This window comes from Numenius arquata, chromosome 2 (genome assembly GCF_964106895.1).
Source record: "Numenius arquata chromosome 2, bNumArq3.hap1.1, whole genome shotgun sequence".
NCBI classification, from domain to species: domain Eukaryota; kingdom Metazoa; phylum Chordata; class Aves; order Charadriiformes; family Scolopacidae; genus Numenius; species Numenius arquata.
Window position 1 is genome coordinate 8,708,334 of NC_133577.1, and position 19,969 is coordinate 8,728,302.

The 19,969-nt window shown below is 44.4% G+C and overlaps 1 protein-coding gene across 2 annotated transcripts in view; it reads right to left on the reverse strand.

Moving 5' to 3' along the window:
* Positions 1 to 19,969, reverse strand: part of TULP4 (TUB like protein 4) — a 125,618-nt gene that overhangs the window by 1,553 nt on the left and 104,096 nt on the right. Inside the window, exons 7-14 of one of the 2 annotated variants that reach the window (XM_074168363.1) lie at positions 15,411 to 15,635; positions 12,928 to 13,162; positions 12,296 to 12,440; positions 10,682 to 10,826; positions 9,369 to 9,462; positions 7,598 to 7,741; positions 2,413 to 3,533; positions 931 to 2,307 (exon numbers count right to left, since the gene is read on the reverse strand). In XM_074168363.1, the coding sequence (XP_074024464.1) occupies positions 931 to 2,307; positions 2,413 to 3,533; positions 7,598 to 7,741; positions 9,369 to 9,462; positions 10,682 to 10,826; positions 12,296 to 12,440; positions 12,928 to 13,162; positions 15,411 to 15,635 (3,486 nt within the window). Of the gene's footprint in view, positions 1 to 930; positions 3,534 to 7,597; positions 7,742 to 9,368; positions 9,463 to 10,681; positions 10,827 to 12,295; positions 12,441 to 12,927; positions 13,163 to 15,410; positions 15,636 to 19,969 lie in introns of both variants that reach the window. The other variant, XM_074168362.1, reaches the window with a different exon arrangement.

Genomic DNA, 19,969 nt, shown 5'->3' on the forward strand with positions numbered 1-19,969 from the left:
TGTAATCATTGTCTTTTTAATGAGCTGTTGTTACAGATAAAGAAAACCAAGAGATTACCACCAGTCATGCACATTGGATATATAAGACATCTAACTCCCAAGTTAAATCAGAGGGAGTTGAGAGCCTTGATGTCTTTAATAAATCAAAAGTGACTTACAGAGATGGGACAGCTGGACAAGGAAATAAATACGTCTCCTGAGTCTCAGTCCAGTGTCCTGCTGACTGATACCACTTAATAGCCTGGGTCTGGTGTAGTAACATCCCACTTGGGATGAGGTGAGAGAGCCTTAAATTAAATTTTTTGATTTTTGGAACTATCCACAGACCCCTCTACTCACAAGCAGTTGAGAAGCAGCGCAGGAGCACTCTGTTCTGGGGAGGATCAGTGCCTCCCTCCTCTAGCATTAAGAACTAGCCCCAGAGGCCTGGTAACCCACAAGGGGAAATTTTGGCATGGAGGGAACCGTAGTTGTCTGCCAACTGGCTAACCTTTGTGAGCGTTGCAAGAAGGGAGCAGTGTTCACTATGCTAGTGAACCGAGTGGTGCACAGTGATGGCACAGTGGTGCCATCCACACCCACCTACAGCAAATGCAGCTACCGTTGGGGAGATCTGTTGTGTTTATTACAAAACCCACCTACCTTCAGCAGTGAGAGCCAGTGAGACAAAAGGAGGCCCTTATTCCCATGTCTGACTGGAGTAAGACCAAATGTATTTTGTACGTTTACTTTACAACTGAACTTCACCCTCCATTCTGAATCTATACCTTTGACCGCTGGCTTTTATCAACCACGTGGCAAAGGGTTTTTTTCACAGAGCAGCTAACACAAGCAGGAGGCACTCGGCTGCGTGAGAGGCAGAGCTTATTTCTGGCCCAACTTTCCCAACCCCATCCCTCACCCCAGCTTGTGTGTGGCACCCCCTCCTACCTGTCGTCCTTCCAGCTCAATCTGGAAGTTTTTTGCCGACTCCTGGGTCACCCGCCCTCCGAAGTCCAGCTGGTAGACTTGCGTCGCCTCGTTCCACAGTGGCTGCTTGTTGGCCATCACGTACACAAAGCCCTGGCTCCCCAGCCTCCCGTCCTCCTTCTCGCTGGCCTTCCGGCACTTGAATTCATCCAGCTCACTGGCTGTCCTCAAACTCCTTTTGGTTTTCCAACCCTTTTTGCTGCCCTGGCTCTGGTTCATCAGTTCATCCCCACTGATAAAAAGCTCTGGCTCACTCTCTGAACTGTCCTGAAACTCGTTTGTCTTGTTTAGCTTCTTGGACTTCATCTGGTCTTTCTGGCTCTTGACTTTCTTCTTCTCCCTCCCCAGCCGAGGGCTGGATATCAGTGAATTGAAGTCAGTCAGCGTCCTTGCCTCCTTTTTCACCTTGCCCTCAGTGATAGCCTGCACATTTCCTTCCTCGGCTCGACTGTCCAGGCGCTTACGGCTCTTCTTGCCGAATTTGTCCGTCCTTTGAGGAACAGGGCTTTCCGTCAAGGAGAGCACCTCCTGGAAGGTGTCTGCCGTCTCCACCATCACCTCTGTGCCCACGTGGCCCTGCAGCTCTGCCGGCGGTGGAGACATCACTGGCTTCTCCACCACGAGGAGCGGCTTGGGGGGCAACGTGCCCTGGGAGTTCTGTACGGGTGGGCAGGTGCTGTAGGAGCTCCACGGGTGCAAGGCGATCGGTGGCAGCTGTAAACTAGAGCAGGCGCTACTTCCTGGGTACATGGGTGGCAAGGGGCAATAGGAGAGGTTGGATGGATAACCTGGCTGAAGCACAACTGTGGGCTCCTGCTGTGCAAACTGTGTTGGGGCCAGAGCTTCTTTGGGGGAGCAAGGGGGCTGCATTCCCTGAAGGGGAGGGGCACTGTAGCTTCCTGGGTAAGGTACTCCAACCCCGTAACTCGTCTGGAAAGTGGCAGTGGGACTGGTTGGAGACTTGGGGGAAACAAACGGCATTCGAGACATATCCAGATGTTGAGCTTGACCGATGATGAGAGGAGTAGGTTTTAGAGGGTTGGGCACTGAGCTCTGAGATGTCCTTTCCTGAGGAACCCATATCTCTTCACTCACCATAGGGTCCCACTGGTACGGCGGTGGCCGTTTTACACCGAGGGCAGCCTCCGTCAAGGCCACAGGTACGTGCCGTATTGATTTCTCCACCGGGCAGTGCTGAGAAAGGGCCTCATCCTCCGTGAAGGCGGAGTTGATATAATCTGCTCGGTCACGGGAATTGTCAGGCGGGCTCAGCAGGCTGTAGGAGGACTGGGAGGCCAGAGGCGAAGTACTGACAGAGTGAGCGATGACGGAGCTGTGCTGGGAGCCACTCCCCGCACTCAGATCAGGTCTCATGCCACCAATACTGGAAGCGCTGCTACTAGCATTGGCACTAGTGATGTTACTCACACCACCAGCGCTCGCATTGCTGCCACCGCCGCCGCTGCTGCATTGGCTGCAGGTGTACAAGGCGGTGGGTACTCTCTGCTGGTACTGCGCTGTCACAACGCTGCTCTTGGCTTTCGGGGGAAGTTGCAAGGTGGCTCTCTGACCGTCCACCAGCTGAGCCATTTTCAGGGCTGCCTCTCTGCTGTTCCTCCGCAGAGTCGCGTGAATGATACTGCTGTCCAGCCTCTGCGCGATGCTTCTGCCTTGGGACAGCTGGCTGGCGATGTCAGGGTAGGGCGGCGGGTCCCCGGTTGGGATGGAGTAACGGGGGACCGTGAGCCGGTTCAGGGTGGCGCTGGTGCAGGGCTGCTGCATCTTCTTCTCGGCGGCGGTGATGCGCAAGGTGGCGGAGCTGCCGGGCCCTGGCAGGGTGTAGGTGCTCTGGGCGCAGAGCATCCTGGTGCGAGGCCGGCACACCTCCTCCACGTTCCCGCTGCTGTCGAATGTCGTTATCCGCTCGTACCCCAGGGGCGTCTGGTAGTGCCCTGCTGGGTAGAGGGAGAACTCCCCCTTTTTCAAGCAGAGGTCGAGGGGAGGCTGTGGGGGGCCGGGTGGGGGCGGTGGGGCGGTGGTCGGTGCGGCGGGGATGGTGCCGGGGTAAGGTGGCGGAGGGTTCATCTTGTTCAGCTGCAGCTCCTGGGCGGCCCCAAAGACGACGGCGTCCCCTTCCACCATCTGTGGCCCGGGCCGCGGGGCCTTGGCCTTGGGCGGTGGCTCGTGCTCGCGGTCGCTGTGGTCCCGCAGGTCGGCCAGGGCGATGGCGGGGGGCGCGGGAGGTGGCGGCGGGGCGAGGGCAGGGGGTGCGGGGGCGGTGCGGCCCATGTCCCCCCCTGCCAGCGCCCCCGCAGCCAGCGCCCCAGCCCCGGGGCCGGGGAACCGGCCTGGAGCCCCCGGGAAGGGTCCCGCCCCCTCGCCCCCCGCTTCCGCCGGTGGATTGGCCAGCACGTCCAGCTGCACGTTCTGATTGGCCAGCAGTGACTGGACCAGGCCGATGCTCTGGGTGGGCGACATGGCCTGGGCCGAGCTGTGGATGGGGGCGATGGGGATGTTGACGGTGCACGGCGGGCTGCTGGCGGGGGCTCCGGGGGCGCCGGGCACTGCAACGAACAACACAGCATGTCACCCGCCGCGCCGGCTCCCTCTGCCCCAGGGGCCCCTTGGGTCACCTCAGGCCCAGGCCCAGGCCCAGGCCTGGAGTGGCGAGTGGCCACCAGCCTTTGCTGACTGCAGCACTTGGGCACGCAGTTGGGTAACGGGCACTAAAATAGGGTATCTTCCTGAAGCAGTATTTCAAATACGTATTTTGGGTTTTCCTTCAGCAATTGAGGAAGACGTGCGGGTCGCTAGAAAGGTTTAATGGAAAAATTTCATGGCAGCGTTTACATAAAATTCAGAAACTGGGAGAAATTGCTTTTTAAAGCTTGTTTGAAGAAAAAAACACTCCACGCCTTTTGTACTTTGTCATTCCATTTTACCTTTGACTTTTTACCTGCTATCTTCGCATACTTGCTTAAACACTCTGCTGCGTTTGGATGGAGTGCTATCAGATCCCCGAACCAATGGATCAGACCTTAGTTTGCACACGTTAGCCAGTCTGTCTCCATTGATTCCCATTGCACAATATTTATTTGTAAAATAGCTGGTGATAAACTTTAAAGTGACTTCCTGGGAGAGACACTTCAGAGGTAAAGTTCAGAGCTCGTTTCCAGGCTACACTACCATTCCCATAGACTTTCACAATCTGAATTACCACTCACTCATCCTCCAACTTTAATTACTTCTACTCCAATCAATAAAAGTTTTGCTGAATCGGGACTCACTAGTTTTCAGGGAGGGTTTTTCGATAGTAAATAAATCAACAAACAATAGAAAGGATAATCCACCCAGAAACCCATGGTTGCCCCTGGTCCTAGCCCCCTCTTCTTTGCCCCTAGTCCTAGGACCACTAACGTGGCTTCCTGACTTCCTCTAGGGCTGCTGCTACCCGATGGTGAGGCACAAAAAAGTCACTGCCAGCCAGGGCTGGCTCCCTCTAGAGCCAGTCGGGTCTCACTGTCTCACTGGGCCAAGTCGATCAGACAGCAGTTATGAATTTTGACTTGGATGTTTGTTGTCATCCAATACAAAAAAAAAAAAAAAAAGAGAAGTGGAGGAAAATAAAAAGAAAGTGGAAGACCTGCACTGAAGGCACTGTATGTATAATATCCAGTATAAGGTCCCCAGACTAAATGAGCTTGTTGTCAACAGACAACAGTTGACAAAAGGGATATGTTATTATCTCTTGAGTATAGTGGGTGACAAAGGAACCAGGAATGCAAAAAGAAGGAAGATGAAACAAAGAGAGAGAGGAATATGATGGAATGAAATACAGACAAAACTTATAGAAGTTCTTGAAAGAAGATTTGTGCGGAAGAGATGTGAGGAAATAGATGAGAAGGCAAAAAGATGCAAGAAGTGGGTACTGCAGTCAGGGCAACTTCAGCATCAATGTTTGGACAGGCTGTAATTAGAAATGTGAAAAGAAGCAAATGTATATAGGAAAAGTTTCCCACATGTGGTGGTGGTGAACAAGGGGCAGTGAGGCAAGAAGCCAATTCTGATGATGTTAAGCAGAAGCACAGAGCTTGCTCAACTGTTTGCAATTTATTTTGCCAAAAGTAGTGAGAGTGATTCCAACAGGAACTACCATGGAAAAGCTGGAGCATGGCAGGGAAATGAGGATACTGGAACCAAGTACAGGTGCAGAAGTCAAGATAAGAAGGAACGAAATATAATAATGAGGGGAAACAGTAAATACCATATTAAAACCCCCAAGGATCTTGCAAATTCTTTATTAGTTTTTCAGTGTAAAACCCATGGAAAATGATCAGCGAGTTGCATCTGCAGGTTTATGGGAGGAAAAGAGACTAGAGTAATATCCAGGATCCTAGAGTCATATCCAGGATCATTTAAGTGTGCCAAATTCTGTGGAGACCTCTGATTTGCAAGACCAAATCAGGGAAGAGATCCATTAGTCAGGACTCCTCCAGCCACTGCTCAGTTCTGAATTGATTTCTAATTAAAATTCTACTTATCTACATATGCCCTGTAATTACATTTTCGATAGCATTAGGCTTTTATCGGCATGAGTTAGGAATGTGGTAGGTGTACCGAGGTCTGTGGCTATACTGCCAAATTTTTGTGGTAGTTCTGTTCGTTCCTTTAGAAGAAGACCGACAGCTAAATTTAACTGACCCTAAGGCCGCGTGGTTCTGCGCTTGGCTGGCCATTCTTTTGTCCTCTTGCCTGCAGGTTAGCAATTCATCTGCCAGAGCCTGAGCTTTGGCCTGTTAGCTTGGTCTGAGCAACCCAGTCACGGGTATTAAGTATCAAACAAAATCTCATTCGTTGTGGTGTTGCTTAATATCCCAAAGTGTTTAAACCCAACGTTTTTTTCATTTCTCCAATGGTTTTTAATTGATTTGTTTGCATAATTTGCAAGTTAAATCAATTCACTGTCCAGTTGCCTTGCCAAATCTTTACGGACTACATTAAAAAGCACCTGTCCCAGGAGCACCTCACTGTGAACATTGCACTGCTCAAGAGCAGCTTTCTGCTATGTTTTTTTTTAATTTATCATGTCATCATTATTTACACTGCAATATTTTTTCCCATTAGTATATGGCACTTTTTTCCTTCATAAGCAGGCTTTAAGAAAGGATATCCCCAAAAACGTTTTTGAAGATTTAAGTAGCCTCCATTTGCTAAGTCACAAATGAATTTTTAGAAGAAATGAGAAAGAAAAAAGTGGACAAGAAGAGGAAGGCTGTTCTAGAGGACAAGGAAGTCTGATTCTTTTACAAGCCTCCTCAAAGAGCTGTAACAAAATTCTCTAACAATTCCCTACATATTTGGTGCTCACTAACTTGCAGTTCTGTGTACCATTTCAGCTCTTTTAATATTATAAAAGGAATTGATATTGCAGATCTAATTCAATTTTAAGGAAGGGATGCGAAAACTTTATATTAACTTTTTCTTTTCTATTTAATTTTTGTATTACTTTCTGTCAGCTTGAACCATCTTTCATAATAGAAAATGTTGAGTGCTTCCTATGCATAATATATATACAATCATCAATGTCTCTATTACTTTTTTCAGATCCTACGGATGAATATCATGCAGACATAAATTAGGCAAGCCAAGTCTCAAACTGTGAAAGAATGGGCTTCATAAGCACACAAGTATTTCTTTAGAAGTCCAGAGGACTACTCTGATGCTTGGGTCAGACACAATCTTTGGTGCTTTCAGCAGTCAAAACCTTGGTCTGAAACAACGGGAGTATTTCCATTTATTTCAGTAGACTCTAGCATAAGGCTTTAATTGCTTTGCAGTGCTCGCACTCCTTCCTCCTTAAAGGGTACTGGCATCACAGCCACTCCTGTAGTTCCAAAATCCTGTGACCTGGCAACAGGAATCCCTCACTGATGTGAAAATTCTGAAAATGTATTAATTTATTTGTTAGTTTTATTGGTATGATGATTTTTTTTTGATTGGAGGAGGTTCTGAGTACTTCTAGTCCTTTTACCTGCCACGTTCACACCACCTGCACCCAAGCCTTCCCCTACACTGCTTGAATCTTCTTGAACCTTACATCTCAGTGAAATGAGAAATTCTTCCTGATCCCCGTTGTTTATAGACAACTTTACTATTTTAGCCCCTCTGTAAGACTTGGTATTGACAAAAATCCAAATGGTCATTTATCACTCCTCAAAGGGTGGCTGAGTTTTACGGGACCTTGCCTTCCAACCCAGGCTCCCATCAGCAGAGTGTGCTTTGCTGCCGTCAGGTCACAAGAACCACCCTTTTGGGTCTCCAACACATTTCAATTCTGTCCTACAAAGACGCAGAAAGCAAGGCTTCGGTCTACGGAGAATTCTTAGTGAACTAAATAGATGATGATTAATTTTCCAATGAACTTGAAACGTAGCAGCTCTACATGGATTATATTTTCCACGTATTTTAGAAAACAACATCCGTAGCCTTATTCTAATTCAGTTCTACGGGACCCCATCAGACTGAGGGATTTAGATTTGTGTGTTTAACAGAGAGGGCTAGTGACACAAGTGATCTGGCCTCCACCTAGCTTAACCCATAACATGGCAGACCTCCAGCTCCTCCTTACCTGGTAAATCATCTTCGTCTTCGCTGAAAACATTTGGATTAAAGACAGGCAGGTTAATGTAGTCCATTGAAATCTTCCGCACTTCTGGGAGATATATTGTCATCTGCCTGGGCTGCAGGTGCAGCAAACTGGTTTTATATATTACTGGAGAAAGAGTATAACAAGAAATAAAAAAAAAAAATCTGTTAACAAAGAGCATCTAAAGCTAAGAAAGAATCAATTCAAAGCACACAGAGGGCTATGACTATTTTTATTTGATGTATTAATGAATAAATGCATGTAAGGGCCATTCTTAGCCAAATCACTATGTAATGCTGCATAGAAAGGAAAAAAGAGATTGTTACTTTCAGCTATTTCTCTTTAAATAGAAGCAGCATCTTTGTAGTTAAATAATCTGTAGAAATAAGAAATTACTTCATCTTGTATTCCCATCTATTTTTACAGAAGGAAAATAATTTTTCCATTCTACTTTTGGAACTCTTCACCATGGGATGCTACCGATTTATATGAGTTTAGGGGAAAACTGCAAAGCTCTCAGGAAGGCAATCTGTTGAGGGGTACTACGTACAAAGAAACCCCTTCTGGTTCAGGAATTCCCTGGGACTCGAACCACTGGAGACTGGGAGAACATCTGAAGGAAGTATCACTACACACTTACTCTACACTTATATCCTTCCCTATGTATCTCTCACTGATAATGAGAGAAGTAGAACGACCTCTGGCCTGACCCAGTGGGGTCATTCTTACACTATCTTTTGACAACCATTGCAAATGCAGATGTCAGAAAGTCATAAATTACTTGAAAGAAAAAGGTGGCTGGAACAAACCTGAGGGTTTCCACAACACTTTCTTAAGTAGAAGGTGCAACTGCCTTAGCATAGTAGCACTGGTTGTCCCCAGGGTGACAATGTCCTGATAGAACAACCTTTGCCTGGAGGCTGGGCCAGAGAAGGTCCTCTCCCCAGTAGCTGGGACTCCATCTCTTGTCTAATAGTAGTCAATATAGCCACAAAAAGTATCTATTTAACTATTTTTGCATCCAGGGCATCATTATGTAGTTCTGCCTTAACTATACAATGCAACATAGGAAAAAGTAAGTTTTCCAAAGAGCTTGTAAAACTCCTATACTTGCATTAATATTTCAATTCAGAGCTCAGTTCTGCTCGGTGGTACCTTCTTCCTTTCAACAGGACTATCTAGGGAGAACTGGCCTACCCAGAAAAAGGTCAAAAAGGTCAAAAACTAGACAACTGCTATTTTTAAGGAAAGCCATTAATTTACTGATGCTCCAGCCAAAGAACCATATGACAAGGCTCTGCACTGAAGAATCTTGAGCATGACGCTGTAAAAGCTTTTTTAACATTATTTTGATATAATTAGTAGCTAAATCACTATAAAAATCTGAGGTTTAAAAATATTTCCACTACAGTAACTTAAAACCTATGATTTTTATAGTCTTGCAAAAATTTTCTTTATTTTTTGGGATTTGTTAAAAAAAACTGTAAAAATAAAGGTCTGAGATTGACTGTTAATTAATCTTTTATTACAACTGAGACTTTTAACATTTTGTTGATCATCTCATTATTGCATCTATAGACTTTAATCTCTTTTAGTTGCAGTGAATTTCATAAAATCTAATCCCTACTGTCCACAGAAAATAAGCGCTTTGTTATAGAAGCCTTTTGATCACTTAAAAAGAATCATGTGGCAGAAGTTTGTTGTTTGTTAGAAAGAGTTGGAGGTGCAAAAAATCAATAGAGTTTACTTTTACCTGCACCAAGGTTAGTTGGTAGGAAAGCAGCCAAACCCACAATTTTAAATTTGGTTCCCCAGATATTAGACGTGACCTGAGCAAGGTAGTTGTGCTGCAAAGCAAAAACAAGATAGTTTTCACCTAATAAAATCTGTATCAAGCTCTAATGAAAACCTGCAGAGCAATCAAGCTATTGCAAGTGATAACACAATTTCAGCTTCTCTTGTTTTTATGTTATTGAAACAGCCTAATGGGCCTATCTAGCACCTGTTATACCCTGTCGTTAGAAAGTCTCATTTTGATATCTGAACACCATGAAAAATGATGTATATAACAGCCACACAGGCTGATTAAAGCTCTTGAGGAACGGAACAACATGACAGCTGCTTAGTGAGAATAGGTTGTCTGTTTTCAGACACTTGCTTCTCCTGCGCAAAAGCGCAGCGATTCTGTATTTCAGAAAGTAATACACCCTTTGGTTCTATGCTTAAGAATCACTTTATAGAACAATAAATAAGAAATTAATTACTCATAATGATAAACATATTTTTCCTGGAGCTTCCAAAGCAGCTTCCCAAATCTCTGCTTCCATGGTGATCAAATTACAGGTCTGAAAGATCAAAAGATTTTCTCAAAGGCCAAGAGTTATGTCGTCAGTATCAGGAGCAGGACCCAAGTCTCTGATCTCCTGCCCTATTCAAAGGACTTTTGGCCCTATCAACCGCTGCTATGTAACTCATCTAGAATGTTTCACTATAGAGGAAAAAGTAAAATGACAGAGCAGAAAAAAAACCAACTGAAACAAAACAAATCAAAATTGAAGGAACGCAGGTTGGTATAATAAAATTTGTAACCCAGATGGTTCTACGGCCTGCTAAGTTTCATTTACCTACAGGACATGAACACTACAAAGAGCACAAAGTGCCAATTCCTTGCCTTCGTTCCAATTAAGGCTGTTCCACATAATTATGAAATAGAGAACATGTGGCCCTCTGAAGCATCTCCTTGTCTCTGCAGATTCCTAACAAAGCAGAGAACTACGGTGGCATTAGGACAGCTCTCAGAAACTAAGTAAGAAACATTTTGACATATGCTTTAGAACAACCAACAATAGCACCTAGAATAAAACCTCTCACATGGATTCACACTGACAGAAGTTAGTGGTGCCAGGATTAACACTGAACTGGAAGATACAATTCTCTAGTTGTTCCATCTAGTAGCTGTAATTAAATAAAAAAAATTTATTGGTGATCATTGGATCTATATCACAACTTGCTGCCTCTGAAAGGAGATGCATTTGGACTCGGGTCCGGTCACAACATGCACAATACCTGAGTAATGTCTTCTAAAGGAAACTCTCTTCGGGTCAGGCTTGGCGAACCAATAGAAGGTTTCCTTATCGGTAACCTTGGCGATCTTGATATCTCTTGTGCAGCTCGGGACATCTTTGGAGATTTGCGAGCTTCTATATTGATTCTGCATATAAAGCAATGATTAGAATCATCAATGGGCATGCAAAAATGCACAAAATTCATGTATTTGACTATAAAGGTGTAATGAAGACAACTGGTATGGTGTCGTTTAATTGACTAATGAAGACTGTAGAGTCTATGGGATGGAGAGTTACGGGTCAAATTTCAAGATATATAAGGCCTGACGCTCTTGCAGTAACTGAAACTGGATCCCTTCCAATTCATTTAACAAAGCTTACAGCAGTTCTACCAGATATGATATATCTTCCACTAATCCATAAAAAGGTGTAGTGCTGAGCTATTGCCATTATGCAGACGTTGAGCAAAGCCTCAAGGAATGGAAATGTGACATCTTGTCTGGCAGATGTCCATGCTAGTCCAGCAAACCAAGGTGCCACAAACTTTGTTGGTCCTCTTGCTCTAAGCCAAAAGTTACTCCTACCTCCCATTATACAAAGGGGGTCACAATCAAGCACCTGAAAAAGCTCACTGGTGGAAAAAATAATGAACAAAAGCTACATTTCAAAAGTAAGCTCTTAGAAAACCAAGACAGAAGGACAGGTTGTTGTTTTTTTTCTTAAGCCATTTTGGTTTTAGGCTCTGGAACTGATGGTTCTTTTGTCAAGTACTGGTAAACAAAAACTTAGGTATTTCACACATTATACTCCCACGGAAAGGGGTGCATTTCCCTTGCCTCACACTAGAACAAGTTCATAATATAAAGTCTTTGGAAAAGCGTCAGCTGCAGCTAGAAGGCATCGGGGCCTCAATCCCATAACATCAAGCCAGCAGACAGATGCCCACTGGAGGGTTCTGTCTATGCACATAATGAATATAATGAAGACCTTACAGGAAAGCAATGAGACAAACTAATAGCTTAGAAGCTTGTTTTGCATATCATTACAGAACCTTGTCAACCCAGTGTTTAAGACAATCTGTTTGTAGAAGGTCACCACAGCAGCAGTGCCACCTATGCCAGGGTCTATGCCACCTGTGCATGGACTTAAGAATTTGAAAATACCCCTGAGGAAGTAAGGCTTTAACTTGACCAGGGACTGTAAGAACAGAAGGGGTAAAACCACAGATGGATGAAATCTATGGTGGCAAGAGTTCACATGTGGCAGAGGCAGTGGTGGGAGAGTTAATAAAGTCTTTCTTTGAGATTGCTTGGGCAGAAGTGGTGTCCTATTGTTTCCCATTACCTTTTGCCTCAGAACCTTCCCCAAAGTCCACCTCAATACCAACCTCCAAGATCACCCCAGAACTGCACACTGTTAGTGGACCCCAAACCTCCACAAGACTCCCATCTGCCCAAAGGAGTTAGCTTTTAATGTTATGAGGTGTCAAGACGGGGAGGGGAGAGGGAGAGGGAGAGGGAGAGGGAGAGGGAGAGGGAGAGGGAGAGGGAGAGGGAGAGGGAGAGGGAGAGGAGACCTGGGGAAAAAGAGGAAGAAATGTGCAAGAAAGGATTACCTGGGGAGCTTGGGTGATTTGCTAGCTCGACTGATTTTGGGAGATTTCTTTGCTGCCCAGTCATCACTCAGTTCGATATCGCTGGAGTCGGAGCAGTTGCAGCTGTCAATCACAGTGGAAATCAAGCTGTTTCCATAGATTTCATCTATCAAGACAGGCCCCAGAAAATGTAAGTGCTGCTTCGGAAAACTGATATCAGTTACAACTGTCAGTCATCAGAAACATAAATCCAATCCACAGGAAGCAGCTGAGATAAAACTATGCAGATATAATCACCTGTTCTTCACTCTGCCTAGTACAAACTCCAAATATCCAGTGGTTCAAACTCAAGTGAACGTGATTCAGAGGGGTGAATACCATTCAATCAACCTCAAAATTGAGACTAAAGAGTATTTTGTGCTAGTTAGCAATGTATTCCGCGCTATTCAAAATACAAGAAAACAGAAGACAGCATGGTATAATTTCAGAGGCTTGAGCCTAGGTCATGCTGAAGACTTTTTTTTTGCATGAGAAAAAAAAAATCAGATGCCACCTTCTGTGTTGCATATATAGATTTTCTTTAACTCTTGAGGATTTAATATCTGAAGTCTTTCTAAACCATTTTTTTATACATAGCAACAATTCAGTTCTACCTGCTTTTCCATCTGTTTTAGGATCCATGATAACAAACTCTGGCCGCAACTTGCTGATACGACGTCCTTTCAGGATAGGCACCAGTCCTCCAAGGTATTCCAGGTACAGGGTATAACATGGACCACCGACCTCTGGGTCATCTTCTGTCCGCTTCATCGTGCAGTGAAGACGTTCATTACCAGCTGTTGGGTAGCTGACAAAATCTCTCATATTGTTTGGGTCTGGGATAGGAGGCTTAATTAAATGAAGGAAGGAAAGAGAAAGTTTCCTATAGGTTATTGTTTGGTTTTTTTCTGTGGTGACTTAATGCTAACACAGCTAACTGAATTTGAACCCAACTCTAACTTGGCAGGTCAAGATTGGTACAGGCTACCATGTGAGTTAGGCAGGACCCACACACAAGACTCTAAGTGGCTGTGTATTGTTTATTTAGGCCAAAAGCGGCTGTACACAGAAAACTAAAATTAGTTACATCAAAGAGGAAGGTTGGCTCTGTGGTTAGAACACTGAATTAGACAACAAACCTGTATTCAAGTCCCGGCTTTATCACAAACTTCTCTTTTAACTGGGGTAACACGGTCAAGTCTAAGTCTCAGAGTACCTTGTCTCTTGCTGGGGCTCCCAAGTGGACTTGCCCACTCAGGTTCCCATTCCGGGTTGGTGTTGGTACATGCTATGCCGCTATGCTACAATGCTGTCAGCTCAGAAAGAAGCTTGTACCTCTTTTATCACTCCCAAGCACATGAGCTGCCTTTGCTGAGGGCCTGTTTGCGTGTAATGTGGAGAAGTATGAGCACAAAGCTCAGAGCGGGTTACTTTGCCCTGTTTCCAGCACATCATGTATTAATCCATGAAGAGCTTGGCCCTAAAGCAGTTGGACTGCTTTTGTCTAGGACAAGATAGCCTGTATGACACAGATACTACTAGTGCGTATAAGTCAACACAGTTTCTTTCAAAATGAAAATATTAGAAAAAAAATGTAGGGGGAAAAAAGGACCCCCTTAACCCGGCGAGATGGATATGGGCTGAAGAGAGATCTATAATGTAGTCCTCAAGCTGGAGGGGGAAGAGGGATGTATGCAGGGAAGAAGGTGCCTTGCCAGGCACTGGAGGCACGGCTGACAGTGTAGATGGGAGTATTTGGCTGGGGAAGAGCCAGGGTAAAGTATAAAGCAGTGCTGAGGAGGCTCAAGAAACACCCATGAAACAGCAGGGACACGTGGCTTCTGGGAACCCTGCTTCAGCCTCAGCTACGCAGCCCCACGACTGCTCCCCACCCCAGCAGCCCCTCTAGGAAATGACAGAAGGGTCGTTTGCAATGACATGCTCCTGTACTGCCTCTGCCCCTCTGATCCATGCCATGTCTTCCAGCCCTGCTACAGCCAACTGCTGCCTTCATCCCATCCCATCCCGTCCCGTCCCATCCCATCCCATCCCTAACAGCTAAGCGTCACTGATGCTCTAGAGAGCTGCAGGGGTGGCTCTGGGACAACATGGAAAGCATCCTGGGGAGAAGTAGGCACGTTAGAAAGAACTGAGACACACCGGTCTGTTAAATACTCTGCATCTTTGGAGACAGAGGAGTTATGGTTACAGCAAGGAATTTATTCTTCTCCGGTAAATGATATGTTCCACAGTAGCACAAATTGCCCTGATTAGCAGTACCCAAATGGAACTGTGCTGAATCATTACTTCATAGGCATAATTTGTTCTCGTTTAAGCTGGGCCAACTCCGCTGATTTCAAATTAGTTATTCAAGCTCTGCATTGTTTTAACAAGGACCTAAAACTGGCTCAAGAGAATGCTACAACACATACACAAAAAATATGGAACACAAAAATGTACGTCTGAATATAGGGCACTTCCCAGTCAATGCTCTAGTTTACAGTGATAAAGAGTTTGGAAATCCTGAGATGTGACTGAAGGCAAAACCATGAAACAAAGGGGTTGAGCAGATGGCTTTGCTTGTGGTCCAGGAAAAGGCATAATACTTGATTCCTTTTCCCATAGCACTGTTGGAGCAGCAAGGTCAGCAGAACTCACTGTCAGTAGAAATATTCAGGCAGCCACAAGTCTTAAGTGTAACTTTTCTGGCAATATAAGGACTCATGTATCAAGTAGGGAGGCAACAGTTTTACCACTGTGAATCTCTCCTACAACTGTGACACCGTATTATCATCAGCGGGAGCTTCTTCAGAAGTCTTTGTAAGTCATCAGCATATTTTACCTTTGGAAAGGCCATCCCCATGGAACAACACAGATCAACATGTGTGAGCCTTCCTTTCAGATTTTAATAGTCACCAAACGGATCAGTAGGCTCTTGAAGAAGACAGGAATGACCCTTAGTCAAGCTTTTAAAATGGTAATTATGATAATTATAATATCTTTGAATTTATCCATTGTCACTTGGGAGCAGCAAGGAGCGGGGGAAATCAAGCAACCCTTTCCCCTCCCTCACACACATGGTTTTCTTTCCTTTTACCTTGATTGTTGGTATAAAGGCAGTGGTGAGGTACGAGCAGAGCCGAGGAGGCAGGGTCAGTTTGCTGATGTCCTTGTCATCCCGCAGACAGCTAGCGATGGTCTGCTGGCACAGCAGCTGCAGGCTGGAGACCCTGTGCTCCACTCTGACAACATATAGTGCAGGTCCAGAAGCCATCAGCAGGCGGGAATCCCTGTGACCCCAACAGATGGAGATGATGGGACGCTGCGTGGGGAGGAAAAGGACACAACTTTCAAAGAGCGTACACCTACTCCAAGGTAGCTGCACAGCAAGTGATCACATGAATTCAGCACCAATCATGTTACCCAAATCTTCCAGAAACTTAAACGCTATCACCCACAAGAAGGGAGAAGAACGTGAACATCTGAAGTTAACGGTAAGAGTGGTTGATGCGTATACCGTGCTTTTTACTCACAAGGCTTAAAGCTCTTTACACAAGGAATTGTCTACCAAATTCATTACCTAGACAGGATGAGTGACTTTAAAGTCACACAGTGCTACATCACATCTTTTGATGCCCTCTCCAGGTCATTTCTTCAGTCATCTAATCAATCCTCATCCACTGCTAATGGCTCACATTTTACAATGGAAAAGTTAAATTATATGCCCAGAGGCACTTTGTAAACTAGTGGATAAAACCCAATTGGTTTTCTTGTCTTGCACTGAGTCTTCTGCTGCACAGTGTCTCTTTTGAACTATTCCCAAAGGAAATGAGCTGTGAAAGAGCACCAGGAACAAAACAGAGAATGGCCTTTTGTCTTCTGCTGGTCTACACTCAGAAACGTCTAAATTCCTGACAGTTAAACCAGAAAGAGTCGGGGGTGACTGGTACTAAGTGTCAGAACAAGGAGCAGAATGACAATAACAATAAACAAAAGCTGCTTTGGACATTATTCCCTGCTGCATGAACATTAAGAGTTTATGTGAGAATACTTGGTTGTGCTTGCAAGGAGCTCTCTAAACTCCCTTCCCAAACCCCAACTTTTTCATGTAAAGCACCAGTCTGTTGCGATCTCTTATAGCCCTATCACTATTGCTTTTGCTCTTCACGAGTGTTAGCTGCATCCACCTGTCACCTCTTGCTTTCTGTGTTTCAAAGCATTTGCAAATGTACATATATAGTAGGAAATTTCAATTCCATAGCTGCTATCTCTACACAAATAAACACCACAAAACTCTCACACCACAAAGCATACTGTGCAGCAGCCTGTAATCAGTGAACTACAAAAGGTTTGCTCCTTCCTCTGAAGAGGTCCCTTCTTTTCACAATCCGTGACACTCAAAAGTTTAAGCAAACATGTTTTTCATCTAAATTATGAGCTGTATTTACTGAAAGGTCAGGGTCTTTTTGCAATATCTTTGCTCTTGTACCAAACTAGCATTAACTATACAGAAGACAAGAGTCAAAGCACCATCAGTAGTAAATTTTATCCACTCCTCTCTAGTAATATGGTACCCAGATACCTGGGTTAGATCAGGTAACCACAAATTACTAATCTAGTCTGGGGAAAAAAGCTTTCCCTTCAGCTACAAATTCAAGATGCTTAACAGTGAGAAACCAGGACAAGATGTTTTCATGTGAATGATATAAAGCAGAATGCAGCTGCACAGCACTATATCAATGTCCATCATCAAGATAAAGGGTTGGACGAAATGACTTTTTCAGAGAAAAGATCTGCCCTGCTATGTCATCTTATCCTAATTTTAAATTTCAAGGAAAATATTGGCTTTACAGTGGGAGGCATGAAGAAGCTTCATTTTCGTTACATCTAGGCAACACCACACACACACTTCCATGGAGGCACAAACCTTCAGGCTGACTGATATGCAAATAGAAGCAGCAACATGTGAACCTTGTGATTTTCACAGTAATTGCTAAAGGCATTTTGTAGTGAAGAACTTTAAAAGAAATGAAAAATCCTTTGTGTACCATCAGTAATTATTACATGGCTTGTGATAATCATAATCTGTGGGACAGCCTTAAATCTGTTGAGAGATCACATGAAGTATCCCTTACTGATTGGTAGTGTCATGATTTGAGTGTGTGGCTCAGCCCTAATATTGTCTGGCAGTAATGAGACAGTTCAAGCTGCTTGCAAAATGAATGCAATTGAAAAGGCACTGACACAAGTTAGGAACCTGCCACATCTACTGTGTGACAGCCTGAGAGAGGTGTCAGTAGAAGTGACCCTGATTACTCCAAGGGCTGAATTCCAGCATGTGCAGAACTATCTACCTGATCGTTACCATGGGATCCAAACTGCATCCTTGTGTTCACCTTGCATCAACTTAAAGCTTACCTATAAATACAGTGAAGGAACAAACAAGCATGTGACTCAGCACACAAATGTTTATTTATTGGGCAGAGCTTAATGCCAGAAGAGAAGTCTAATAGCCCAGCTATCATAATCCAGTACAGCACACCCAGACAGCCCTACCATGAAGTCTAGTATTGCAGCTATTATAACCCAATATATCACACCCAGATCCAAATGATCACTTCTCTCCTCAGGCTACAGCTGCATACAAAGGGTAGCAGAGATGGAGGCAGCACCAGTGCAAGAACCTTTGCAGTCTTAAACGTATTCCCAAGCTTTGAAATGCTGGATGGGATCTCTGGCAACACAGCACTGTGGAGCTGAAAGTCAGAAGTGGAAAGAGGTTGCCTCACTGTATGATTTCACCACGGTTTCCCAACAGGCAACCATAGCTTATCTATCTTCTAAACTTCTCAATGTCTGATTCCCTTACGTTCTGTTTATGTGTTTTTATGTAAACAATATGTGAGTGGGTGCATGTTTAAATACATGCACACACACACACAACAATACCTAAGAGTGTTGTACTGTTTGTAAATCATGACATTTCTACTCCTACATTTGTAGGTTTAGTCTCCCCACACACCTCATGTTTTAATCTTAGCGTTTTCAACCTCTTCGAAGAGCGCTTGTCCCATACTGGTTTGTCTTTGCTTACCAATTCACCAACCAGCTTTGCCTTCCTTTTCCACGGAATGGTCAGTCCCCCAGCATTCCTCAAGCCTAATATCCAGCAACGCTTCATTTATGCTGAAAAGCTAAGATTTAAGATGAGGTTCGGGGAAAATTAGCCTGTCATTACAGGCTTGGAGAAATAAAAGATCACCCAAATGCCAGATCTGACCTGACCTTTAAATGTACTGCTCCAATAATATTTTTCAATAACTACACTTCCCACTCTTTCCCTTGAAGGACAAGGGATATGAATCAATTACTGCAGCAAGTCAGTTATGAGCTGGCCAAACTCTGCGGAGAAAAAACCAATTGAATTCCAACATGCAATGCAAAAGTATTGCTCCTCATAAAGCATCCACTTATTTGCATTGTTTTAGTAAAAAGAGGAGGGAAAAAAGTTGTTGATACCCATATTGCACCTGTTAGAAAATGAAGAAGCAAATTCTAGCACAGAAGAATTTTATTATCCTTGTTTGTACTTTTTTTTTTTTCTGCTAGGAACAAAGAAATGCAGCTACAAATATAACGTCTAATGATGATTTCTAATTTCACTTTGCATACAAAAATCCCATCAGGTTTTGAAAAGTCTCAGCACCAACTGCAAACACCTGAATGAATTCCAGGGCTTAAATAAAAAAAAAAGAATCCTGGAAAACCCCTTGAACTTCTACATACAGATAAGATTTAGCTCTATGACAATTATATATCAGAAATAATTGGGTAAAGGGCAAAAAAATGAGACGTTTTATCAAGAGAAATATTGACTGAAAACGTATCTCAAAAAGCAGCCAACAAGGAGCTCTTTTATCATTTTTTTTCTGAGTGGGCTTGAAAATCAGCTACATCCACTCAAACCTGCACCCCCAAGCTGGGATGTCGACTCCCCTTAGAAAAGCACGCGGGAATGGATATTCCTGCTCAGAATCTGTGGTTGCTTCTCATAAGTCACTCATCTACTTGTCTTACAGGAGAGAACACAATTTATATACCTTTCATCACTTGTATGCAGTTCAGTCAATGAAAACACTGGTCAAGCTGATTCTTGCTGCCTGCCTTAAGCTCAGAACTCCTGAGCCACGGGGCCTGCCAGCTGCTTGCACTAATCTCTTGGCTGCTGGCACTGGGAGTCCCACTGGGAATGAAATAAAAATGGTATTCCGGGGCAGAAAGCCCAGCAACAAGCGCGTTTTTTTTTTTCTCAGGAGAAAGAACCCCACTGCAAAATAGTATCTAGTGAACGGTATGTGTAAGGAAAACTCTGACATACTTTGCCTGCTTTCCCTCACTTTAGACTGCTCATGTGGAGACACGTGTTTTTCCCTCGGCTTTTTTCAGAGAGAAGCTGGAAGGTGCAGAGGCCGCAGTGCCCGCCCGGCTCTTGTGAATTGTGTGTGCACATCTCTGTACTGCCACAGCATTCACGGATGGCTGCTGGAAAGTAACGTTAACTGCTTCCTTCTTCAGTTCCCCATATTTACAGTGGGAATAATATTAACTAGTAAGAATTGATGGTGACAAAAGCAAGACAAACTATGATGTCGTCAG